Genomic DNA, 23,667 nt, shown 5'->3' with positions numbered 1-23,667 from the left:
TCAAGCAAAACGATGTTCTTCTCAGACCATCTTTACTACCCACAACCTTTCCAGGGATGCTAGGCACCCATGCACTGATGATTTGTGCTTCAAATGCATGTGACATCTTAATTATCCAGTACAAATGCTACTTCATGCAAGCACTAACAGATGGTGGCCTGAATTTTATAGCACCGCCAGCATTTTCCAGGCAAAATTTATAGTTTACTCATCAGTGAGCTAGTCCTGCCTCATTTTTCTTTTTTGTTTAAACTTTGGCAAGCAATCATCCTGAAAACCCAAAGCATCTATTTTAATGAGGTGGTAGCCACTGACCAATAATGGAGTTTTCTTTCTGTTTTCCCCACTCTCATTTTCAGGTTGCTTGCATATACACACACACACAGTAAAGAAAGTGTCAGGGCCAGATGCTGGTGGTGGCGTCCCAATCAAGATTACCCTTACACTCAAGTAGAAATACTAAGGAGATGTTATGATTTGGATCTGGAATATCCCCACGGGTTCATGTATTGAAGGCAGCAGTGGTCACAGGTGGGGCCTTAGGAAAATGAATGGCTCATGGGCTCTAACCTGGTCTGTGGATTAATCCACTGGTAGATTTGTAACTTGATGGCATTATTGTGAGGTGGTGGAGACCTCAGGAGGTTGGGACTAGCTGGAGGTAGTAGTCACTGGGGGCATGCCCTGGAAGGGTAAATCTTGTCCCTGGCCCTTCCCCCTCCTTTTCCCTCTTCCCATCTCCTCCCTCCCCACCCCACCCTCTATTTCATGGCTGCCAGGAGCAGAACAGTTTTTCTCTGCCAAGATATTTCTGTCTTGGAGCTAGCTGACCACAGCCTGAAGCCTTTGAAATTGCGAGCTAAAATAAAATTTTCCTCCTCTGAGTGGATTTTCCCAGGTATTTTTGTCACAGCAATGAAAAGCTGACTCACAGAATGTGAGATTTCCCCACAGATTCTGCAGAGCCTTCTGCTTACTCAATCTTATTCCCTCTAACTAAGGCCTCCATTAACAAAACCAATCATCTAATCATTTTCTAACTCTAGATCAAATGTATTCCCTAAGCACAAAGGGTGTTTCCAAAAAAGATGGATAAACTTTAGCTTTATAGGACAAGCCAACATTTAGTCTGAGTATGGTTCCATCATCTGGGAACTATGTGACTTCAGAAAAATCAATTTCATCCCAAATTCCTCCTCAGTAAAAAGGGGTTAATAACCATTACTCCTTATGCTTATTGAAGTGATTAAACAAGATAATAATATATAAACAATCTTGCACAGCATCTGACATATAGAAAATAATAACTTATAACTAACAAAAGCATTGTGATATGCTTGCTATATGTGAGGAATTGTATTATTATTATTATTTGCAGTGCTGGGGATATAATCCAGGGCCTTGCACACACTAGGCAAATGCTCTGCCACTGAGCCCCAGTTCCTGTTTCAATTGTTTTACATGCATTTATATAATTTAAATAAAGCCCCTCCTAAAATGTCACCCTTTAGTGAGTTTTTTCACAAGCAATTTATTTTAATTTAGATTTCCTGCTCTTCTCACTCCTTATCCTCATCTCCTTCTTTCCCCCCATTATGATGTATTCCCTTTTAAGATGCTACATATTTTATTTGTTTAATGACCACATTCCTCCACTGGAATAGGCATAAGCTCAGGGAATATTGTTGGTTTTGTTCTCTGCTGTATCTCTAGAGTCTAGAATGGTACCCAGTACCTAGAATGCATTCAGCAAAATTTTGAATGTATGCAAAATTTAAACCTCAAGAAAATCCTATGCACCAGGCACTGTTAATATCCTCTTTTGATAAATGAAAAAAATGTATAAAGACATTAAATATTCTGGCCAGAGGAGTACTTGGTTATTTAAGGGGGCAATTGGGTTTCAGTATTTGCTATCTTAACCATTATACATTTTTTTGTGGTGCTGGGGATTGAACTCAGGGCCTTGAGCATACAAGGCAAGCATTCTACCAACTGAGCTATATCTCCAGCCCTTAACTTTTATACTTTATGGAATGGGGACAGACAGGAGATATGGATGAGAGAATGAGAATAATGGGAATAGTATGTGTGATTCTATGAACTTTATTTGTTATTTTTCTTTTTTTTCAACTCATGTACTTTTTAAAAATCTTTATTTTATTTTTATGTGGTTCTGAGGATCAAACCCAGGGCCTTGCACATGCTAGGTGAGCACACTACCACTGAGCCACAACCACAGCCCCTATTTGTTACTTTTCTTGCTGCTTATTTGCTTCCTCCTCCTCCCTGTGAATAGGATCTACTTTCTTCTAACGAGGTTTTTATGAATTTATGTAGTACATTTTAGGAATCTAGCTTTGGACTTTTGATAAAAGCAGTGATTCTCTACTTGTTCCCCCCAACAGCCAGTGGAATCTACAAAAGAAAGTTCTTAGAACTAATGAGTGAGCTTAATACTTTTACAGGATACAGGATTAATACATGAAAATAAATTATACTTCTATATACTAAACAATCAGAAATTAAAATAAGCAAGACAAGACTATTAACCATAGCAGCAAAAGTATGAAATACTTAAGGCTGGGGATGTAGGCCTGTGTAAAGTTCATGCTTAGCATTTGTGAGGCCCTGGTTTCAATCTCCAGCAGCATGTGTGCACACATGCATGCATGAGCATGCACATGCACCCTAACATACATTGTAAAATACATAAGGATTTACCTGGCAAGATATATAAAACGTATGTACACTGAAAACTAGAAAACATTAACAAATGAGGTAAAGAAGTCCTAAAAGACTAGATATATACTTGAGAATTCAATATTGTTAAGTTTTTGGTTCTCCTTAAATTTGATATACAGATTCAACACAATCCCTGCCAAAAAGGCCTATCATTTGGCATTTTGTGTGGTTTTTTTTTTTTGTATAAATTTATAAGACTGCTTCTAAAATCTGCATGGAAATGGAAAGGACAAATAATATCCAAAACAACTTTGAAAAAAAGAATAAAATTGAAGGTTCACACCATCTGATTTCAAGATTTATTATAAATCTATGGTAATCTAGACAGTGTGATATTAACATATAGATAAGCATATCAATCAATAGAATAACACTAAGAATCTGGAAATAGACCCAAATACATATGGTCAACTGATTTTCAACAAAGGTTTCAAAGTAGTTCAATAGAAAAAGCATGATCTTAAATGGTGCTGGCACAACTGGACAGTCATATATAAAATATGGCTCAATCTCTCCCTTATACCATATATGTGACTTAATTCAAAATAAATAATTGACTAAATGTAAAAGCTAAATATCAAAAACCTTCTAGGAGAAGACAGGAGAAAATCTTTGCAATTTTGGGTCAGGTAAAGATTTCTTAATATGAAGCCAGAAGCATAATAAAGAAAAGAAAAATGTTGATAAATTGAACTACAAGTGTAAAACACTCACTCTGCCTTACCAGTGTTCCACACACCAGGTTTTTAGTCAATGTTAAATTCATGGTAGTTATTTGGATAACATGTCTGTTTTGCCCTTTGCTTCTGTAGTGTCTTAGTGTTGCAAACATTGGTAAGGTATATGTTTTGTTGGTTAGCTGTCTGCAACCCAAAATATCTGGCTTAAAGGCATTAGGTGAAACCAGTGCTTTAGCCTCTGTAATTCCCTTAGCTCACAAAGAGCTGTGTTTAGAGCTAAAAATATTGGGGTTGGCAGATGAATGGATGAAAAGATGGGAAGAAGGAAAGAATGAGGGAGGAGGAGAGGAGGAGAGACCAAGAGAGAAAAGAGTGAGATTATTTTATTACTTGGAGAAAAACTGAGAAGTCTTATTACCATCACTTTCTTCCTTTCCCCACTAAAGACAGAGGAGTAGAATTCAACCCAGCACCTGGAAACAGAGTAAAACTCGAAGCTCTGTCAGAGTGGTGTGAATGAGAATTCTCAACCACATATGTCATAGAGGAAGAGAACCCCTGTTTGAGAGAGCAGCCACCCTTGGCCTCCATGATTTTGTATGGAAAATTAGAGGAGAGAAAAACTGGCTGCTGGTTTCCTGGCCTCAATTAGCTGAATACCCCTCTTGACTAAAGTATAGAACCATGACCAGCATGGACAGTGGCATATTTGGGAGGGACATTTATTGTATCAGTAAGTATACATCACAGAGATACACATGGACTTGCTAGAAAATGTTTCTGTCTGGATGTGCCACTCATTCCTTGTCTTATCCAATCTGTGAGCATTATTTATGTGGTGCCAGTGGTAAGGCTTCTGCTTCCCCATTTCAGGAGCTGCCAAAGCAGATAACCAGGCAAGCTGAGCCAACCAGAGCTCATCAGAATTACACTGGCCAGGTCATACTGTCCCCAGCTGCAATACGCTGGCAGAGTAAACAAGAATAATCACTAGTTGACATTTAGCAGGCACTTGCCATGTGCCAGGCGCTATGTGGGCCTTACTTGGATTAGGATGTTTAATCCTTACAACAGTCCAATGAAGTAGGTAAAAAGTTAATAAATAGGAGAGCCAGGATTCAAATCCAGGTCTAACTGACTCCAAAGCTGATGTCCTTTCAAATACACACAAGGCTGTCTGATTAATTTATTTAAAGAGATCTTTGAACAGCCCTGTGCTGCAGCTGCTTACCAAGAGGTTAAACATCAAAGTATTTTGAGCCTATTTTACTTATCTCTGCTTATTGAAAATGTTTTTTCATATGGCTCACACTACTTTCCTGCCTTACTAATGAATGCATTTTCTGAGATACATCTGACTTTTGTTGCCATAACCAAAGATCTTGCACATTCTGGATGAGAAATATTGAAGGAATAGGCAATTAGGATACACGTGAACTCATCCTCAGGCATACACTACTAACAGCTGTCTTTAGGAATACATTCTGTCATTGGTTTATGCTTTTATCATCTACCTTTTTATGCAAAAGAACAATTACCAAAAAGAAAATAAGCAGTCAGATAAATGCTTTGGTTTCTCAGAAGCTTTGTGATATTAGTCTAATAGTTAAACCAGAGGCATTACTGATATCATTGTCACATAAAACTACAAATGATGTAAAAAGTCCAGAACTTGGCCATTTGATTGTTATGTTCCCAAACCATACAACCATTTTGAAGTGAAAGAATACATACATACACATAACATATTAGGAGTTTAGAAGCAGCCACAGCCTATTGGGTTAGAATAAAGACGTGACTCTAAGTTAGAGGAAACAACTGTCATGATACAATATACAGGACTCTCTCAATTCCTGTCTGCAATGAACATACAAACAGCTGAATCAAACATGAAACTGCACCATGCTGAGTCTAAACAGAACTAATAATACCTCTCAGCTCCTCCTTCTAAAGCAGAAAATTTTTTTGTTGGCTTCTGCCAATCAAAACCAAAGGGGTGCTGATATGTTTTACTTATTTATAAAGCTATGTACTTCTCACCACTCTCATCTAGATCCTGAATAGGTAAAAAGGTCTGTTCACCCAGAGACATTTGTGGAAAAGATAAATTGCAGTCAGTTTTCCTGTGGTGTCTGGTACTTAGCATTAGTCCCAGGTAGGTTTTTGAAGTGAGTAAGGTTTGATTGCTCATTTCAGAGTCCCTTTTTGTATATACTTTCTTCCATTTTAGTATTCCTACTTTCTCCTGGATTCATTTATTTAAGGCAGATCTTATAGTACTTAAATCAGTATTTGTGGTATCATTTCATCAGGCACTGTGCTTGAGTGTTCTGCCCTGGTCCTCTAATATTCATGGCCTTCATGAAAATTGGGCTTGGTTCTTGACAATTCCTAGTCTGAGCCTATGTGAAAAACATCTCAGGCAGAGAGAAGTCATTGATTTCCATCATCATGTTAACTGCTTGAAGCCTACTTTTAAATGGATACTCCCAAATATTTCATATATATTAAGTCTTAGTGTCCTTATCTGTTCAGCAAAAGAATTTACTCATGTAAAGTATGAAAGTATTTTCATACAAAAAGAACACTTTTAAAAGTTGTATGTGATGACTATGCCTGCTCAGACTTGACAGATTCAGTGCTTTCTAAAGATGATCCAAAGGGCCAGTGAATGGATTGACTGTGGTCTGCTCTGTTAGTCAAATAACCGATTCACATTACGAACAAGAGCCCTATGTGAGTCTCAGTGTGGTGGCCCAGCCTGGTTAGTCATGGGTCAACCTCTGCAAAACCTATGCTTGCTGATCTCAGTGCTATGGCTCCATACTGATTTTTATACTGTCTTGTCAATTTGGCTTACTATTGACATGGAAGAAATTGCTTGCACCTCCCTGAAAGTCACTGCCAGGGTAGTCTGGCTTTGCTGCTCAGACATATCCCATTCCATCTGTTCTTCCCTGAAACAGAGGGTTGACTACCCAGCTTCAGATCCAGGCAATGAAACAGAGCAAGCAGAACTGATACAACTTCCAAGCTGTAGATTTCCTGAGCCACTGAGTATGCTGCACTGAATCTCAGTAGGCTCCAAGTGGATTGAAAGTGAGAAAAAGGTGAAATTGATTAGCTCACCCTAATCCACAACTCCAACTTGTTCTGACCAACATATAGATATTCTGCCCATCTGAGTGACCAACTTGCATTTTCCTTCCCTGACCTAGCCTTTCTACCTGAGAACTAAATAGGTAAAATGAAAGGGTTTAGAAGTCACTTCTCAGAAACCTTCAGTGATATCCCTACACAACTTTTCCACCTCAACCCTGGCACTGATTAGGGGTGAGTATTTGGGGTCCACACACATTCTGTGATGTCTTTATTATAACACATATATACTATATCATCCTATTTCTCCCTTACTAAGAAGACTGTGAGCTCTTTGAGGGTACCTATTACGTGTATGTGTGTGTGTGTGTGTGTGTGTGTGTGTGTGTGTGTGTGTGTGTATCTCCTGATGTGGCTCTAGAATTGAACACAATGGCAAAAAGTAGCACTCAATATATATTTATTGTCATTATTACCATTTTTAGTACTAAAGAAGATTCTTATCAAAACGGAGACCCTCAAGTAACACACTGTTATCCTTCGAGTCTCCAGTTTTCATGTGTTAAGTAAAAACAATAGTGCCCATGAGTTTTTTTTGTGTGTGTGTGGGTGAGGATTAAGAGGAAAAAATATCAAGTGTTTAGTACACAGGCACATAACATTCAACACATATTAGTTGTTACTACTTTCAGCTATGATGCACATTTGAGGCAGCCTGACTTTTGCATATTTTGTTTTCTCAAAAAAGAAGACACCCAAGCCAGGCACAGTGGTGCACACCTGTACATCCAGTGGTGCAGGAGGATGTTGAATTCAAAGCCAGCCTCAGCAACTTAGTGAGGCCCTAAGCAACTCAGAAAGACCCTGTCTCTAAATAAAATATAAAAGGGTTGGGGATATGATTCAGTGGTTAAGCACCCCTGAGTTCAATCCCTGGTACCAAAAAAAGAGAGACCTAATTTCTTCTGGTGGTGATGGGGGGGAGAACACTCCTATCTCCCAGCCTGTATCTGGCATCTAAAGGACTCATAAAAACTGTTCAATATCCACCAAGATTAGGTCAACTAATATTAGAAACCTGGCAGATTGGTACCCTCCATGTTGGCTATTATTCACCACACACACCCAAATCAAGGAAGTACACAGACAATACAGTGGGACCTGTATGTAACAACTTTCTCTGAGCTCTAACACAGTGCCCAAACCTTGATGAACTCTGTTCTGTAAAGTGTGAAAAAAAGCCAGACATGGTGGTGCACACCTGTAATCCCAGCAACTCAGGAGGCTGAAGCAGGAAGATTGCAAGTTTGAGGCCAGCCTCAGTAACTTAGCAAAACCCTGTCTCAAAATAAAGTTTGAAAAGGGCTGAAGATGTAGCTCAATGCTAAAGTGCTCCTGGGCTCAATCCCCAGTACTGCCAAAATAAAGTATGAAAATGTCCCTCAAAGTCTCACCATATCCATGGAACATCAGTACTGCTCCTGGTGACAAAGGTATCCTAAGAGAAAATATGTAGTGACAGAACAACAAATGACCAATGAAACCAACCAAGAATGCCTTCTGAAAACCAATGGGAGGTAAGTAAGAGGTGGGACATAATACAAGGGAATCTGGCACACGTATCCATGAAGATACTGGAAACCTTTTTATTTTATACTAACCAAAAAGATAATGAAGAATTAAAAAGAATTAGCTCATTCTGTGAGTCACTATAGATGGCAAGTAAGAGTCACTTAGTTCAGAATGCACAAAGAGGGAGACCCTCACCAGGGCAGGAGCTTGGGATGCATCCAAATATAGCAAGTATGATAAGAGATGATGGTTATCCACTTAAGAATGTATTTATCAGTCTGGGGTTGTGGCTCAATGGTAGAGCACTTGACCAGCAAATAATAAATAAATAAATAGATAAATAAATAAATAAATATATTATGTTAAAAACAAAAGAATGTATTTATCCAGTTCACCTACACTGAGCAACCGGGGTATAGTATTCTCTATGTCATCTTTTTTTCCTACATATTTATTGGTGCAGTATAGTTGTATATATTGATAGGATTTGTTGTTACATATTTATACAGCACACAATATAACAATACAATTCGACCAATATCACTCCTTAGCACTTCCCCCTTCCCTCCCCACCTCTCATCCCTTGTCCCCTTTCTCTGTGTCATCTTAACTCAAATTCTACCAACCGCTTCTTTTGTGGTCCACAGTGAGCCTTCACTTAAAAGGTAAAAGACTGGGTTTCTGAAAGGCCCAAAGAAACAAGACAATGCTCTATTTTACAATGCAACATCAAATCACAAACATCCACAAGTATACATCAGGATCTAATAAATGGAAATTGCACCCTATGGTTGTCAGTATGACAGGTATGTACAAAGTGTCCATATAGGGTCTATCATTTCTATAAGTATGGAGTTACAAGTGAATCTCCAATGTCATCTCTGTGAACTGAGAGTGGGCACTAAGGATGACTGAAAGCATTCAGCTGCTTGGAAATGTGTGCATCAATTCTCCTTCTTCATAATTTATAAGGCATTTTGATTGTGGTGCTCAGCAATAAATAACTGAAAAGCGCTCTAACAGCTCAGAGATTTAGTCTTATGTCTTCACCACCACGTTTCATATTCTCCGAAAGAGCCCACATTCAACTTTATATGCAAACCAGAAATGGTATTCGGGAGGAGGAGAAGAAAGAAAAGACAGCCAATAGATCTTTCACTTTGGGAATTGAATATAAGATCATATTCAAAGTACAGCATTTACGGCCCAATGCTGAATGCATAAAATATATGACCATTACAAATTCACCTTTCATTGCAAAACTGTGCTCTTGTAGTGACATATCTTATTGCTCGATTAGAGCTTTTAGCATGATGAAGGCATCTTTCATCTTCTCCTAGATGCAGGCTGAGTGTGTTTCTGCTTGCACAAAGCCTACACCCCCAGAAGAGAGCTCACAGAGTACTGGAGTCAGTCATCAATGGGCTACTTCAAAGGGGAAGTACCTAACTGAAGACATGTCATCTACATAGAAACAGGCTCCTTCAGATTGCCATGCTCTGCTGAATCCAAAAGAAGACATCAGTCAATGGTGTCTTATGGAACAAGCCCAAAGACATTTATCTAATATCACAAATATTCAACCAACACAAGTTTTGGCAATATCAAAAAGACACTTCCATGTAGAATATGGTACATGCTAGTTACTAGAAACAGAATATACATACCAAGTAAATCAGTAGCATGATTAAAATGCAAATGTACTTGAACCAGGAAATACATGAAATGGCTTTTCAGATTCTTCTAACTCAACCCTGATCTCAATGTATGATCAAAGACAGATTATCACGGATTTTACAAATCATAAAATGATTAATCTCTGCTGCTTCTCTCTTTAATTTTTGAAATTCTTAGTTCAGATTTTGAATTATCTTTCTGGACTGATGTCCTTGCCCTTCAAAGGTCCTAAGTATCTTTCCAAAGTCATCTTGACTTTTCCCTCTCTCCCCTCTTCATTTGGTCCTTCCAACATCCAATATTATTGACACATGCATTACATGTTTCAGTTCCCCAGTGAGTAGCTCATTGTGAGGCACACAGTAGGCATTCCACACATATTCATTGAATGGATATGAATGAATGACAAAAATGAGAATAGCACGTGGCTTGGTGATAGCTATGTCAGATGCACAGGAGTGCTTTTCACTTACTTCCCACTCTTAGAGGTATTCCGGGCCTTTGTGGATGATGGAGAGTTGACACCTGGGTTTGTGTTTGGAGAACCCCGTCTATCCTTACTATACCCACAGAAGGAAGAAAGAGAATATACAAAAGGACCACAGAGATAAAAAAAAAACAACAATCAGTTAGTCACTTCATTTTAAAAAACTTTGCAGATCTCTCTCCCCCACTCTTTGGCTCTCTCCTATGAAAATAAAACATAATTTTATCCAGTGGTACATTTCAAAGGTAAAGATCGTGGTAAGCACTGGTCAAGGTAAAAAAAAAAAATCACTCTTTAGGCATTGAATCTTGGTCTGGGAAAAAAAAAAGCTTTATCTGGTGGTTTCTATTAAGGATAGACCAATTACCAAGAATGGCCTAGTAAAAAAGTTAGCATAAAATAAGTAGACTTCAATATAAAACCTTCATTTCCAGCCACTCTTTCTCCACACTGCAAGTTGAGTTCTGAAGCAGCTTGCTTTTGGTGAAGTATATGGATGCCAAATGACTTCTAAAAGTCTTTGGAAGATACTATCAGATGAATTAATAATTTTCACTCATAATGTTACATGGGAAGGCCATGAATTCGGATATTCTTTCAGGAGAAGCACCACCTGCTTCATGAGTAATTGAATTTAAATCTCCACCTTCAATAACTCCACAGTTTATGTCAAACCTTGGAAACAATTACAAAATAAATCACAAGGAAAGTCTGCTTAATCTCATCAGGTTAATAAATGCAGACAAATTAATCACCTCAAGGTAAACAAAAAGGAATAATTGATTGGAGACTCCTTGATTACTTTATTCTATTTCCTTTATCAAACTATTTTACCATTATCTTCAATTCAACTGCTTTGCTTTGAAATTATTACCTTACTTCATCTTCAGATTTCCATGGAAACCAATTCAGAGCCTTTCTTTTCACCTGATGATGTGTGGAATTATTTATCCTGATTTCATCAGAAATATATATATATATATATATATATATACATATATATATACATATACACACACATACATACATACACACACACATACATATATATGCATTTGTATTAAGATCTACTTCAGGATAACTTCTTTTATAAAAAGTGAAGTTAAAAAAGAAAAGTGGATATCTTGGCTTTCAATGTGTATAATGGAACCTTCCAAATGATACAGAATATTGCCTCAGAGAATGACAAGAGCTTTCCATATATTTATAAATCTTTTGCCACAGAAATGAGTATCCACATATAACTGTATTTACATGTGGTGTGAGGCGGTCACAAATGATATTCTTTCCTGAATCCATTGGCTTCAAAGATATGCTTGGATGTGATTGGAACAAGAGGTAGAGAGGAACTTACGGTGACTGCAAAGGTGATAAAGAAGTGTGTGGGCCCAGACACAGGCTCATTGGGAAGTGTCAGAAAGATAGCAAAAGTCCCAGAAGTTAAGAGTCAATGTCCAGGAGGTACAAAAGCAGCCCTTTTAATTGGGAGACAGCAAGGCCATTCTGGTTCTTAATGGGGGTGGCTCTGGACAGAATGGCTACATGCTTTACTTTGGAAGTGCAAGAAGCCTGCTGTGATGAAGTGCCAATATTCCTACACAGTATAGAGTCCATTTCCCTTTGCTGCTCACTGACACACCAGCATGCCACTGAGTAAGGACTGAAGAATGTATGAGGCATAGCCTCTGCCCATCCATTTTGACTTTCTGGCAAAGACCTTAGGCAGATGTGACACCATACCAGCCACTTTGTTCATCCAGAACCAAATTTGGAAATTAATTGATAATACTGAACAACCAAAACAGATTCTCACTCAGAAGAATTCAAAATTGTCTCTTCTATAAGGTCAGGGTAGCCTGATGCAAAGAATGCAGTATGCTCTATGTTATGAAATACAAGTAGGTCTCAGCTTCCTCACTTCCACATCCAGGTCACCAGCAGCTGAGCCTTTCTTAGTCTCTCACTCAAACAGCAGGCAATGGGAAATGTGCCTGGAAGCATCCTGAAACAAGGGAGCTTTTGATGTGTCACGTGCACACTACTGGACACAGAATAGTTGGTCACTTAACTCTTTCCAAGTTACTAAGCTCAGGCATCCATGCTCTCTTGAATACAACAACGTCCATTTCCTCAGCTAAATTCCCATGTCTGTGCCTTGAGTGAAAGGGTCTTCCATAGTCTGCATTACAAGTGACCTGTTTAAGCTCAATGCAGGGCACCACAGGACATCAGGAAAACTGTCAGCTGGCAGTGGCAGCCTTATTATTGTTAACTGCTACTCTGGAGGTGGATGATCTTGGCACAGCAGTCCTTTAAAAGATAGGAATAAGGACCCTTCTGACCTACTGCCAAATCTAGCAAGTGGAGATCTGAGGAGAATAAAAAACAAAAACATTCTCATGGATAAATCACACAAGGAAAGTGTGGCACCAAGACTAGGGATGAAAGTAATCAAATAACTCAGAATGTTTGTTCTGTGCAAATAACAGATCTACTCACAATGGGAAAACGCATGAAAAGGGGAGGGGCAAGAACAACTTGTAGCAGGCTTGGATCCTGGGGGCTTAATTTTGTAGATACAATAAGGACTGTTGTATAGAAAGAAAGGTCTGCCGAACATTGATGGAAAAACTCATTGTTCCTCCCCCCAAATGCAGGCTGGGCAGATAAGCCTGAATAAGATGCTGTAATTCTCAAATCTTGAGACAGAAAGAGATCTAATGCAGTGATATCAAGGACCCTGTTTTCCAGAAGTGCTTCATAAGAGATAAACAGAAAACCCTACAGTTGCAGACTGCTGGGAACCTCAAAGATCTGGAAGAGATGGGTCAACGACCCAAAGATTAAGATGTCGCTGAGAATTTTGGTTGCTGAAATATCCAGCAATCAGAGAAACTTACAGGAAGAATTCCTGCCTATTCTAAGATATAGGGATGATAATTTGGGTTATATGAGATTGGAGAGGAGTCTGCCTTGAATTAGAACTGCTTCGTAACCTACCTATATGACACAGACCTGCCCCCAATTGTCATTTTTAAAAATCTGTCTCTCCATGACTTATCAGTCCTCTTCCCTTTCATTTCCTTCTTAAGTCATAATCTCAAAGACTGTGGCTAAAATCCCCAAGTGTAGGGAATCCAGGCTTCCTTCACTCCACCTGAGTAGCTACATATGCTCTTTAGAGGATAAGATTCTTTCCTTTCTCCAATGTATCACAGCCAAGCCTCATTAAAGGTCTATGAAAACAATTCCAAGTGAGTAGGTGAGTTCTGGTAGGACAAGTTAATGAGTGCTAGCCCTCCTCTGTCTGCCTGGTGAGCTGTTTTCTCTATCAAGTAAGCTTTTTCCTACAGGTTCCATTCATGTCTCCATCATGACAAAAGAGGAAAATAATCTTGCAGTATTAGGCATGTTGCAACCAGGTAGGAAAACTTTGACAACCCCAACTCTTCAGCATTTTCAACGTATTTCTGATTGAATAATTTGATGCTGAATTGGTATCCAGTGTACTCAAAACAAGATAGCAATCAGATTCACTCTTATCTGGACTTTTCTCTTAGGAAAAAGTGGTACTTGGGGGAAAAGAACCTATGGTTAAAACACACTTGACTCATTTTCTTACAGAACTTCTGTGCTTCCCATAGTACTTTGTAAGCTCTTTTTTGAATTAATTCATCTCACATCCAAGAAAAATAGTTCTGCTGCTGCAGCTACAATAATAGTGAAATTTTAAAAATTAATTTTCAGAGTTTGAAGGCACTGAAATTGTATTTCTGAAGAGAGGGTTGGCCTATAATACATACGGTTTACATCTTTTTCTGACATATACATGTGGTACTTGTATTGTTGCTTATATTTTATAATTTATCTATTTCTCTAACTAGCTGTTAAATGGATGCTTGCTATGGTTTTTCTCCACCAAAATTCATGTTGAGGCATGGTCTTCAGGTAAAAGTATTTGGAAGAAGAGGTAGGGAATTTGAGAGGCATTTGGATCTCTCATGAATGGATGAATGCCATCATGGGACTGAATTAGTTACTGGAAGAGCAAGTTGTTATAAAGTGAGCCTGGCTCTTCCTCTCCGTCTTGCACACATGTCCTCCTCTGCATTCTCTGACTTTCTACTCTTAGGTGCACTCCCACCATGTGATGTCATCCACCTTGTTATGATGGAGCACATCAGATGTTACTGACTGATCTTGAACTTCCCTACCTACAGCACCATGGACTAACTAAACCTTCTTTTCTTTATAAAATAGCTCAGTCTTATGTATTGTTATAATAACAGAAAATAGACTAACACAATACTCAAAAACTATTTAGGACAAATGAAAGAGTTATCATAATTAATTGTCATTGTCTGGCATCCATGTGAAAAAAGTAAGTAGTGATACACATGTCACACAACTTCTATCCCAACTGATTCTGGTTACTGATAGTTGATTGTCATGTGGATCACAAAGACAGGTGAGCTGAGAAAAAATTCCCAAGCAAGCTTGTGTAGATGGTTGGATAGTGCCTCTGAATAATAACAATAATCCTGTGGCAACCTTATAGCTCTTTATGTTTTCCAAAGTATGTTCTAGTAAGTGATAACTGAAATGAAACCCAAGCTATTGTTAAGGTGGTTTCAGGTCTCTCTGGGAAAAGTGTTGGCTATTCTTTCCTCCCTGGCAATGATTCTAAGCTCCTGAAAGTTCCCAGGCTGAGGAAATGCACATAAAACACATAGATTCTATCAGGGATTGAAGCTCATCTACTGTGCTTCCCCAACAGGTGCTTGAGTCCCCTCTATAACTGATCCACCATGTGGTAATCTTTTGAAAGGCTCTTAAATCATGACTGCTTCCCCGTGAAAGCCTGCTTTTCTCATTTCCAAGAGGCTCACTTTTCTAAAGTATTTTGCTTTGTTTTGTTACCAAGCAAGATAGCCCTTCAAATATTGATTTCCTTTAATTAAAGCTGATGAGACTTCTGAATTTCATTTTTCTGTCTTGTTAGGTTATGCCCTGAGTGGTTTTCTTTCTTTGCCCTAAACTTTTTCATTTTTATTTCTTGTACCTGAAGTGTCTAAATTAGAGTCCTTTCAGTGTCCTGTGCTCGTTATCTGTATTTCTGTTAATCATCTAGAAAAGAAAGTTTAGTTCACTAAGAAGTGCTTTTGTTTAGCTTCTTCCCCTAGCTTTCCTTTGCTTGACTGTAGAAATGGACAGAGGTTTTTTAGAAGAGAAAGAAAAAGCTCATCTTTATTGCTGTGAAGCCTAGTGTAACTATAATCTCTCAGGAACAGCCTCATAATCTCAAAGCAGTTATTAGGGAATCTTGAGTTCTAATCCTGACTGCCAGCAAGGCATTTAACTTCTTGCTGTTTTAGGAGTGTCATCTATAAAGCAGAGGGAATGAAATTGATCAGGTAAACCATTCACAGAGAAGCTTCTAGATACTTTGTAATTGCAAAGCTTTTGGAAAAGGCAGCCGGAGCATGCACATTATCTTGCCCTCTCCCCTTCCATTAACTTTTCACTCTAACAGCTCACCACAGGGCATCAGGGACTGGAGCAATGAACTCATTGGTTATTGTTGCTATTTTGCTCTCTTCACCTCTTGACACATGCTGTTTCTGCTCAGGGAGTGGTGGTCACATCTCTGAATGCCTCACTGGGATCAGGAAAGAACATGAGTCAGTTTTGATATTGTATTATATTCTCACTTAAACTAACTAATCACTTATGTCTTTACCCAGTGTGGACCTTGGTTACAGACTATCAGAGGCCAATGGAATTGTCTCTTAGAATTAGAAGCAGTGTTATACAATTATTGCTCTCACATCTAGCTCTGGGCTCCTCGATCAGATAAGAGGTTGAACAGCAAAAAAAAAATCACAGGATGGTTTGGGGGCAATTGAGAACTGAAATATGAAAGGAACCTGGACTGCAGTGGTAGGTATGGAGGTGGGAAGAAAGAAGCCATAGCATATTGAAAGAACCTATAACAGAAATGGGGGCTGAATACCTCTGGTGAATGAGAATAACTCTAAAATAACAGCTGCTGAGAATGGAAGAAGGAATGACTAGGAAGAAAATTTACTCTGCCAGTGAAAGAGACAGATTAATTAGGAGGAGGATCTGGGCTAGAAAAGATGAAGGATTTGGTTTAGAGCATATCAAGTTGGGGTATTGATGGGCAATACTTGGCAGGCAATTAGAGACATGGCACCAGAAGCCAAGAAGAGAAACAGGGTCAGATAGATAGTCGTTGCTCCAAAGTGGAACAAGTGACTATTTCAGGAGGTATATTATGCCAGGATCTGTTTCCTTCCACCACAGTTTATGAGGATTTCCAAGCATATTACAAAGTCTTGTATGCCAGTGCTCTAAGTAAAAGATCCTGAGCCAGTTAATTTTCAATTGTGTAAAAATCAATGCCAAGGTGAATGAGGAAAAGTGCAGGCCTTGCTCCATGTGCAGGCCAGTAGTGTTCTTCATCCCATGCTAGTGACTTGCCTCTCTCCATTCTCCTAGCTCAGTCAAATTGTTGCAGGCAGACAGGTGGATGGAAGTCATTGTCAACCCATTCCCAGAACCAAACCACTCACAGGTACTTTCCATGCAATTGTTGTCTTGGTGTAAGGAGGACACTGGATGGAGAACAAAATTGAACTTTAAACCTGGGATTCACTTGCAGTTTACATATTTTTCTTTTTGGTCCTTTGTACCAAGAACTAACCAAATGATGGGGACTATATTAAGATCCACTTTGATGTTTCCACATGATTCACATCCCTTTTCCTGTTCTCAGTCTCTGCACTGTGTCTCACTAACTGGCACTCTCAGGCATCCTCTTGTAGCATCCCGAGGGATACACGGATGCCACAGTTTATGAACATCATCACAGTTGGGTGTAGGGACAACCTGTCTGGAAGCAAATAAAATTTGAGCCTTTGATGACCTAAAGTATATCAGGTTTCCTGGGTTAAGTTTAGGGCAATGTTTAGTGATATAGTAATTTCTTTTTAAAATATTTATTTATTTATGCATCTTTAGTTTTAGGTGCATACATTAGTTTGTTTTTATGTGGTGCCAAGGATTGAACCCAGTGCCTCATGCATGCTAGGCGAGCACTCTACCACTGAGCCACCACCCCAGCCTCTAGGGCAATGTTTAGAAACCTATGGTCATTACCTTTCCCAAATTGAGGTAAACTTTGTTCTTTAGTTCTGGTTCTGCAACTTACCAACTGAAATTGAATCATTTAAATTCTCTGGGTCTCAATTTCCTCATTTGACAGTCCTGCTATCTATCTATCTATCTATCTATCTATCTATCTATCTATCTATCTATCTATCTATCTATTTATCTATCTATTTTTGGGTTCTGGGCACTGAATCCAGGGGTGCTTTAGCACTGAGCTACATCTCAAGCTCTTTTTATTTTTGTTTTGAGACAAATAATTTCAAGTTGCTAGAGCCTAAGTTGCTGAGAATGACCTCAAACTGTGGTCCTTCTGCTTCAGCCTCACACATTGCTGGAATTACAAGTATGTGCTATTGCAGCCAGCTCACCAGTCCTACTTCTTAAGGTCATTACACAGTTTGAATTTTTTTTTAAAAAAAGTTAACCAATTAATTCACTCAGAAAACATTTGTTATGTTTCTACTGTGTACCTTCCTCATGTTGGGTCATGAGGATACGATGTTGAGTGTGACAAGGTTCTTGCCCTCAAGTGGGCCAAAGGCTAGTAGAGGGAGGAAACATGTGAGGAGGTACATAGTGATGCAGTGTACCAAATAGAATGAACAAGAGTAAAAACAAGCTAGGAAATAAATAACACAGGGAGCAACCACCTATACTGGGGGGAAACATGGAAAGCAAAGGTAGAGATAAGATATTATTATGAGAATTAGGATTTTCCATTTGTGTTAAGAAACTGAATATCTGAAAGTAAACTCAGGGTTGTGAGAATTTTTACAAAATAGAATGAAATTATGCTTATCCTTTATTTTTTTTGTTTTTTTGTTTTTGTTTTCTTAACTTAAAATTGCATTTTTTCTTCTTTTTTTATTGGTTGTTCAAAACATTACAAAGCTCTTGACATATCATATTTCATACATTAGATTCAAGTGGGTTATGAACTCCCATTTTTACCCCATATACAGATTGCAGAATCACATCGGTTACACATCCACATTTTTACACTTTGCCTTATTAGTGACTGTTGTATTCTGCTACCTTTCCTATCCTCTACTATCCCCCCTCCCCTCCCCTCCCATCTTCTCTCTCTACCCCATCTACTGTAATTCATTTCTCCCCCTTGTTTTTTTCCCATTCCCCTCACAACCTCTTATATGTAATTTTGTATAACAGTGAGGGTCTCCCTCCATTTCCATGCAATTTCCCTTTTCTCTCCCTTTCCCTCCCATCTCATGTCTCTGTTTAATATTAATCTTTTCCTCCTGCTCTTCCTCCCTGCTCTATTCTTAGTTGCTCTCATTATTTCATAGAAGACATTTGGCATTTGTTTTCTAGGGATTGGCTAGCTTCACTTAGCATAATGCCATCCATTTCCCTGCAAATGCCATGATTTTGTCATTTTTTTAGTGCAGTGTAATACTCCATTGTGTATAAATGCCACAATTTTTTAAATCCATTCATCTATTGAAGGGCATCTGGGTTGGTTCCACAGTCTAGCAATTGTGAATTGTGCTGCTATGAACATCGATGTGGCAGTATCCCTGTAGTACGCACTTTTAAGGTCTTCAGGGAATAGACAAAGAAGGGGAATAGCTGGGTCAAACTGCTTTCCAAATTGGCCACACCAATTTGCAGTCCCATCAGCAATGTACAAGAGTATCCTTTTCCCCACTTCCTCGCCAGCACTTGTTGTTGTTTGACTTCATAGTGGCTGCCAATCTTACTGGAGTGAGATGGTATCTTAGGGTGGTTTTGATTTGCATTTCTCTGACTGCTAGAGATGGTGAGCATAGTTTGAAACAATTATCTTCCTACATTAGGTCATAGGCCCAATCATACATCAGATAATCTGAAGTATTTTAAAAATGGAGCCAAGTGTGGTGGAACTATATGCCTATAGTTCCAGTGGCTCAGGAGGCTGAAGCAGGAGGATCACAAGTTCATAGCCAGCCTCAGCAACTTAGCAAGGCACTAAGCAACTTAGTGAGACCCCGTCTCAAAATAAAAAATAAAAAAGGGCTAGGGATGTGGCTCAGTGGTTAAGCACCCCTGGGTTCAATCCCCAGTACCCCCAACCCCTGCAAAAAATGGAGATGGTAGGGCTGCACCCTCAGAGTCTTTGATTTAGTCAAGAATTCTGCTTCTGAGTTACATCTCCAGTGAATATTCAATTTAGTAGATCTAGGATGGGGCCTGAGAAATTACAATCCTAACAAGTCCCCAGGTGATGCTGATGTTGCTTGTCTATGAACTACACTTTGAGAGCCACTGTCACACAAGAAGCATGAGACAGCCACTTTCATGGAAAGTGAGAGAGAACAATCAGCCATAGCCATTGTCCCTGCTTTCCAGACAACGCAGAATGTGCTAGATGAAGTCCCCCACTGCAGGCTCCAGAGGCAGGAGAGTGGAAGATACAAAAAGGGCTGCCAATATCCAGCTCTGAAGAAGCTTCTCTTTCCTGGGGAAGTGGCAATTACTGAAAATACCACAGAGTGGAGCTCAATAGCAGGTAAGACAAAAATTGGATCTGACAAGCATTAATTGCGCCCGCAGTTCTATTTACTGAAAATGATCTGGCATAATTAAAAATTCACAATTGGAGCCTAGTTGGTGAATATTATACATTATGGAGTCCCCAGAGTGGGCCAAAAATGTTTCAGTGAACTTTTTAGGGAAAGAGGAAGGAGCCAACTGTATAGCAGGAATTAGCCCACAAAAAAAAAAAAAAAGAAAGAAAAGAAAGAAAGAAAAAGAAAAAAAGTTTGTTAGCCTATTTACTTGGAACAGAGATTCTGATTTTATATGGAAGAATGATATGAAACAAGAGTGTTGGGGAAGAAACTCATTTCTTTTCCCCTGATGAATTATCACTTTTTTGCTTTTATAGGATTTTCCAAGAATGATCACTCTGCTTGCATATTACATATTAACTTCTTTGAGGACAAGGGTAAATTGTTTTCTTATCATTCACTAAGTCCCTTATAACATTATTCATATAGAAGTTTTTGAGTACCTGTTGACTGACAACCATACCTGATAAATTTGGCTTTTAATAAATGCTAGTGGAATTGAACTGGCTGACACATATTAGGTTAGAAGTTCATTAATAGAGTCATGTGGCTTTGGTTTTGTGTTGAAATGACTTATGTCAGATCATATTGCGTGCCTTAAAAGGTGACAACTGCAGCTGGGTGTGGTGGCATGTGCCTGTGATCCTAGTGACTCAAGAGGAGGAGGCAGGGGGATTACAGGTTTGAGGCTAGTCTCAGAAACTTAGCAAGATCCCATCTCAAAATCAAAAATAGAAAGAGCTGGGGATGTAGCTCAGTGGTAAAGCACCCCTTGGTTTAATTCCCAGTACAAAAAGAAAAAAAAAAATGTGACAGCCAATTGCAGTACCATTTTTTGAGCTAGAGGGCCCACAGAAACCAGTAAAACCAGTGAGAATCAGCTACTTTGGGCAGCCCTGGAGCTGTGGGGAAAGTGTGGACACAGGGATCAGGCAGAATTGGATTCATATTCTGTCTTTATTCTAGCTGGAATATTTTGGACAAGTTGGGTCATCAAGGGTCTAAGACCTCTGATCTCGACATTGGGGCTTCAGGCACCAATTCTCTAGCTCCATGTTAGGATCCAAAGTCAAGAACATTCAAATATCTCCTTGCCACTAGAGTTGCCATCTTAAGTGCTTTCTAAGGGTGCAAATGCATCCAAGATTTAAAAGTGCATCTGGCTCCTTAAAAATCAAGTATAAGGTCTATGTTGACAACGTGCTAAAAATACTTTCTGGGATAGTAAAGAAAAGAAGGTTCCCCCAAACTCTGCTCCCACATCCTTCTTAATAGCACTTGGCTTCCAAACCAAAAGTACTATTGCTTTTAATTTATATTCAGAGGGACAGGTAAAATTGAAAGTATTTTAATTTTTAAGCTGCTCATTCATCACATACTGAAGCTTTACACACTTGTTTGAATGTATGCTATTTTAAAATTGGGTCTCGTTTGCAAATGTATCTGTTCTACGCTATAGACTACTTTTAATTTCCTTTTGCTCATGAAATCCAATAACTTTTTTCTCTTGTGTGATATTTTGGAAAACTGAACATTATTTTAGTGTGTGCTATTAAAAGATTAAGATTCTGACAATTAATGAAAATAAAAAACTTCTTTCTCCAAATCACCTCCTAGTCATCATTAAATGGTAGGCTGCATGTAACATATACCCACATTCTTCTTTTCATCTGTGTGAGTTCTTAATATGGGTCTGGCCCAATCCAAGTCACTCAGCTGAGCCAAGATGGAGGTTTTTTATATTGACTCTACCCCATCCCAGATAAGGTAAAGGATCATAGAAATAAGAAACTTGGAAGGATCCTTAGAGATGGGCAAGTGAGGCCCACAGAAAAGGAATATATTCAAGGGAAGTGTCTAAAGTTGGAACATTGACATAATGATGGAACTTGGCTGGCACATAGTAAACAGGCCATATCCCCCATGAAGTACAGCACAAGGCAGGAAGGCTTGAGACCAAAAGATGATGTAACATAAAAGAATTGTGGCTCCATTTGCTAACATAAGTAATACAAGAAAAGTAAGCAACCTTGTTTTTGTGAGGAGGCGTAAGTGGAAAGAGGTATGTTCAGTTTTGTGATATGTTGAGTTTTGCATGCCTATAGAACCCCCCAGGTGATGAGTTTGGTTGGTAATTGGATATATAGTGGCAGAACTTAGTAGGACATAAAGATCTTAGCTAAAGAATACTCTACAGAGACTTAGGAGTTTTCAATAGTTGAAACAGTTAGAGGAGAAGAGATTACCCAGAGGGAGAATGCAAAGTGAGAAGAGAATATCCAGGTAAAATGATTAAGAAGGGCAGGCTAGAGATGGCAGAGTGGGCTCATCCAAGTCAAAGAGGAAACTGGATCTAAGGATGGTTTGGATGTGAGGTGACCCCCAAAAGCTCATGCAAGATAATGCAAGAATGTCCAGAGGTGAAATGATTATATTGCAAGAGTTTTAACCTAATCAATGAATTAATCTGCTGTTGGGGGTTAACTGGGTGGTAACTATAGGCAGATAAGGGGTGGTTGAAGGAAATAGGTCACTGGGGGTATGCCTTTCAGGTTTATATTTTGTCCCTGGTACCTTGTGTTCGTCCCCACCCCTCTTTCTCTCTATATATAAAATCTCTATATCCTACTAAGTTTTATATATATAATTTCTCTCCTCACTGCCCCCCACCCCCAACTTCCTGGCTGCATTGAGTTAAGCAATCTTTCTCCACCATGCCCTTCCACCATCATGTGCTGTCTCACCTTGGGTTCAGAACTATGGAGTTGGCTCACCATGGACTGAACTTTCGAAACCATGAGCCCAAATCAACATTTTCTTCTCTTACATTGTACTTTTTGGGTCTTTTGGTCACAGTAATGAAAAGATTACTAATAGAGAGGGCATGAGTATTCTAAGAGTGTCATTTGCTGATTTGAAGACAGTTTTGTGTCTTGAGTTGCTTCTTTCTAGAGCACATTTATGATTATTTATGGTATTTGATCAGTCATGCTGTCCTTTATTACACCAAAAGCTTGTGAATTCAAGAAGCCTTTTTGATCATATGCAACCTGTTCTTGTTGATTCTTGGCAAGGATGATCCTAAGTATACTGAAAGAAGCATTTCATGCCAAACAAATCCATAATTACAGACTTTAGATTTATTTTCAGTATGGTCTTATTTATATACAACAAAGGTCAATAAAGTAAGAAACTGTTTCAGTTCCTAACAATCCTAAAGCTTATTCAAATATCACTAACTTCCCAATGAAACAACTAATCCATTTTTGATTATTGTTCCTGTTTGTTTGCTTCCTCTATTATGTGCAAGCTCAGAAATGGACCTTAGGGCTCTCCACTTGACTTCAAAATTTCAAGAAAATTTTGGCTATGGTATAAGCAGAATTCAAATCAGCCTGATGTGAAGAGCCACTCTTGAGAGTCATGATATCATCTCTGCCACCTCTTTGTAACATAAGTCCTTGTATTCTGGTTCTCCCCATCCACTCAATAATCAGCTTACTACTTAATTAAATTCTTTAAAACTATATAAACCAGTTGTTCACCCATTATAGAGAATGTCTTCATTACTGGCAGGGAGCAGATGCTACAATGGGAAGGACCTGCCCCTATCTCTGACTTCCCTCAACCTTTGTGAGAAAAC

At 38.8% G+C, this 23,667-nt stretch overlaps 1 protein-coding gene across 7 annotated transcripts in view; it reads right to left on the bottom strand.

The window, feature by feature from the left end:
• The window catches only part of Hs6st2 (heparan sulfate 6-O-sulfotransferase 2), a 287,562-nt gene that overhangs the window by 30,731 nt on the left and 233,164 nt on the right, over window positions 1-23,667 (bottom strand). For 5 of the 7 annotated variants that reach the window (XM_040285651.2, XM_040285655.2, XM_040285669.2 and 2 more), the window contains one exon: window positions 10,247-10,333. The exons of the other annotated variants lie outside the window; for them this stretch is intronic. In XM_040285651.2, the coding sequence (XP_040141585.2) occupies window positions 10,247-10,333 (87 nt within the window). The remainder of the gene's footprint in view (window positions 1-10,246; window positions 10,334-23,667) is intronic. 7 annotated transcript variants of the gene reach the window in all.

This window comes from Ictidomys tridecemlineatus, chromosome X (assembly GCF_052094955.1).
Source record: "Ictidomys tridecemlineatus isolate mIctTri1 chromosome X, mIctTri1.hap1, whole genome shotgun sequence".
NCBI lineage: Eukaryota > Metazoa > Chordata > Mammalia > Rodentia > Sciuridae > Ictidomys > Ictidomys tridecemlineatus.
The sequence above is the reverse complement of the archived record's forward strand: the minus strand, read 5'-3'. Positions and strand labels throughout refer to the sequence as shown.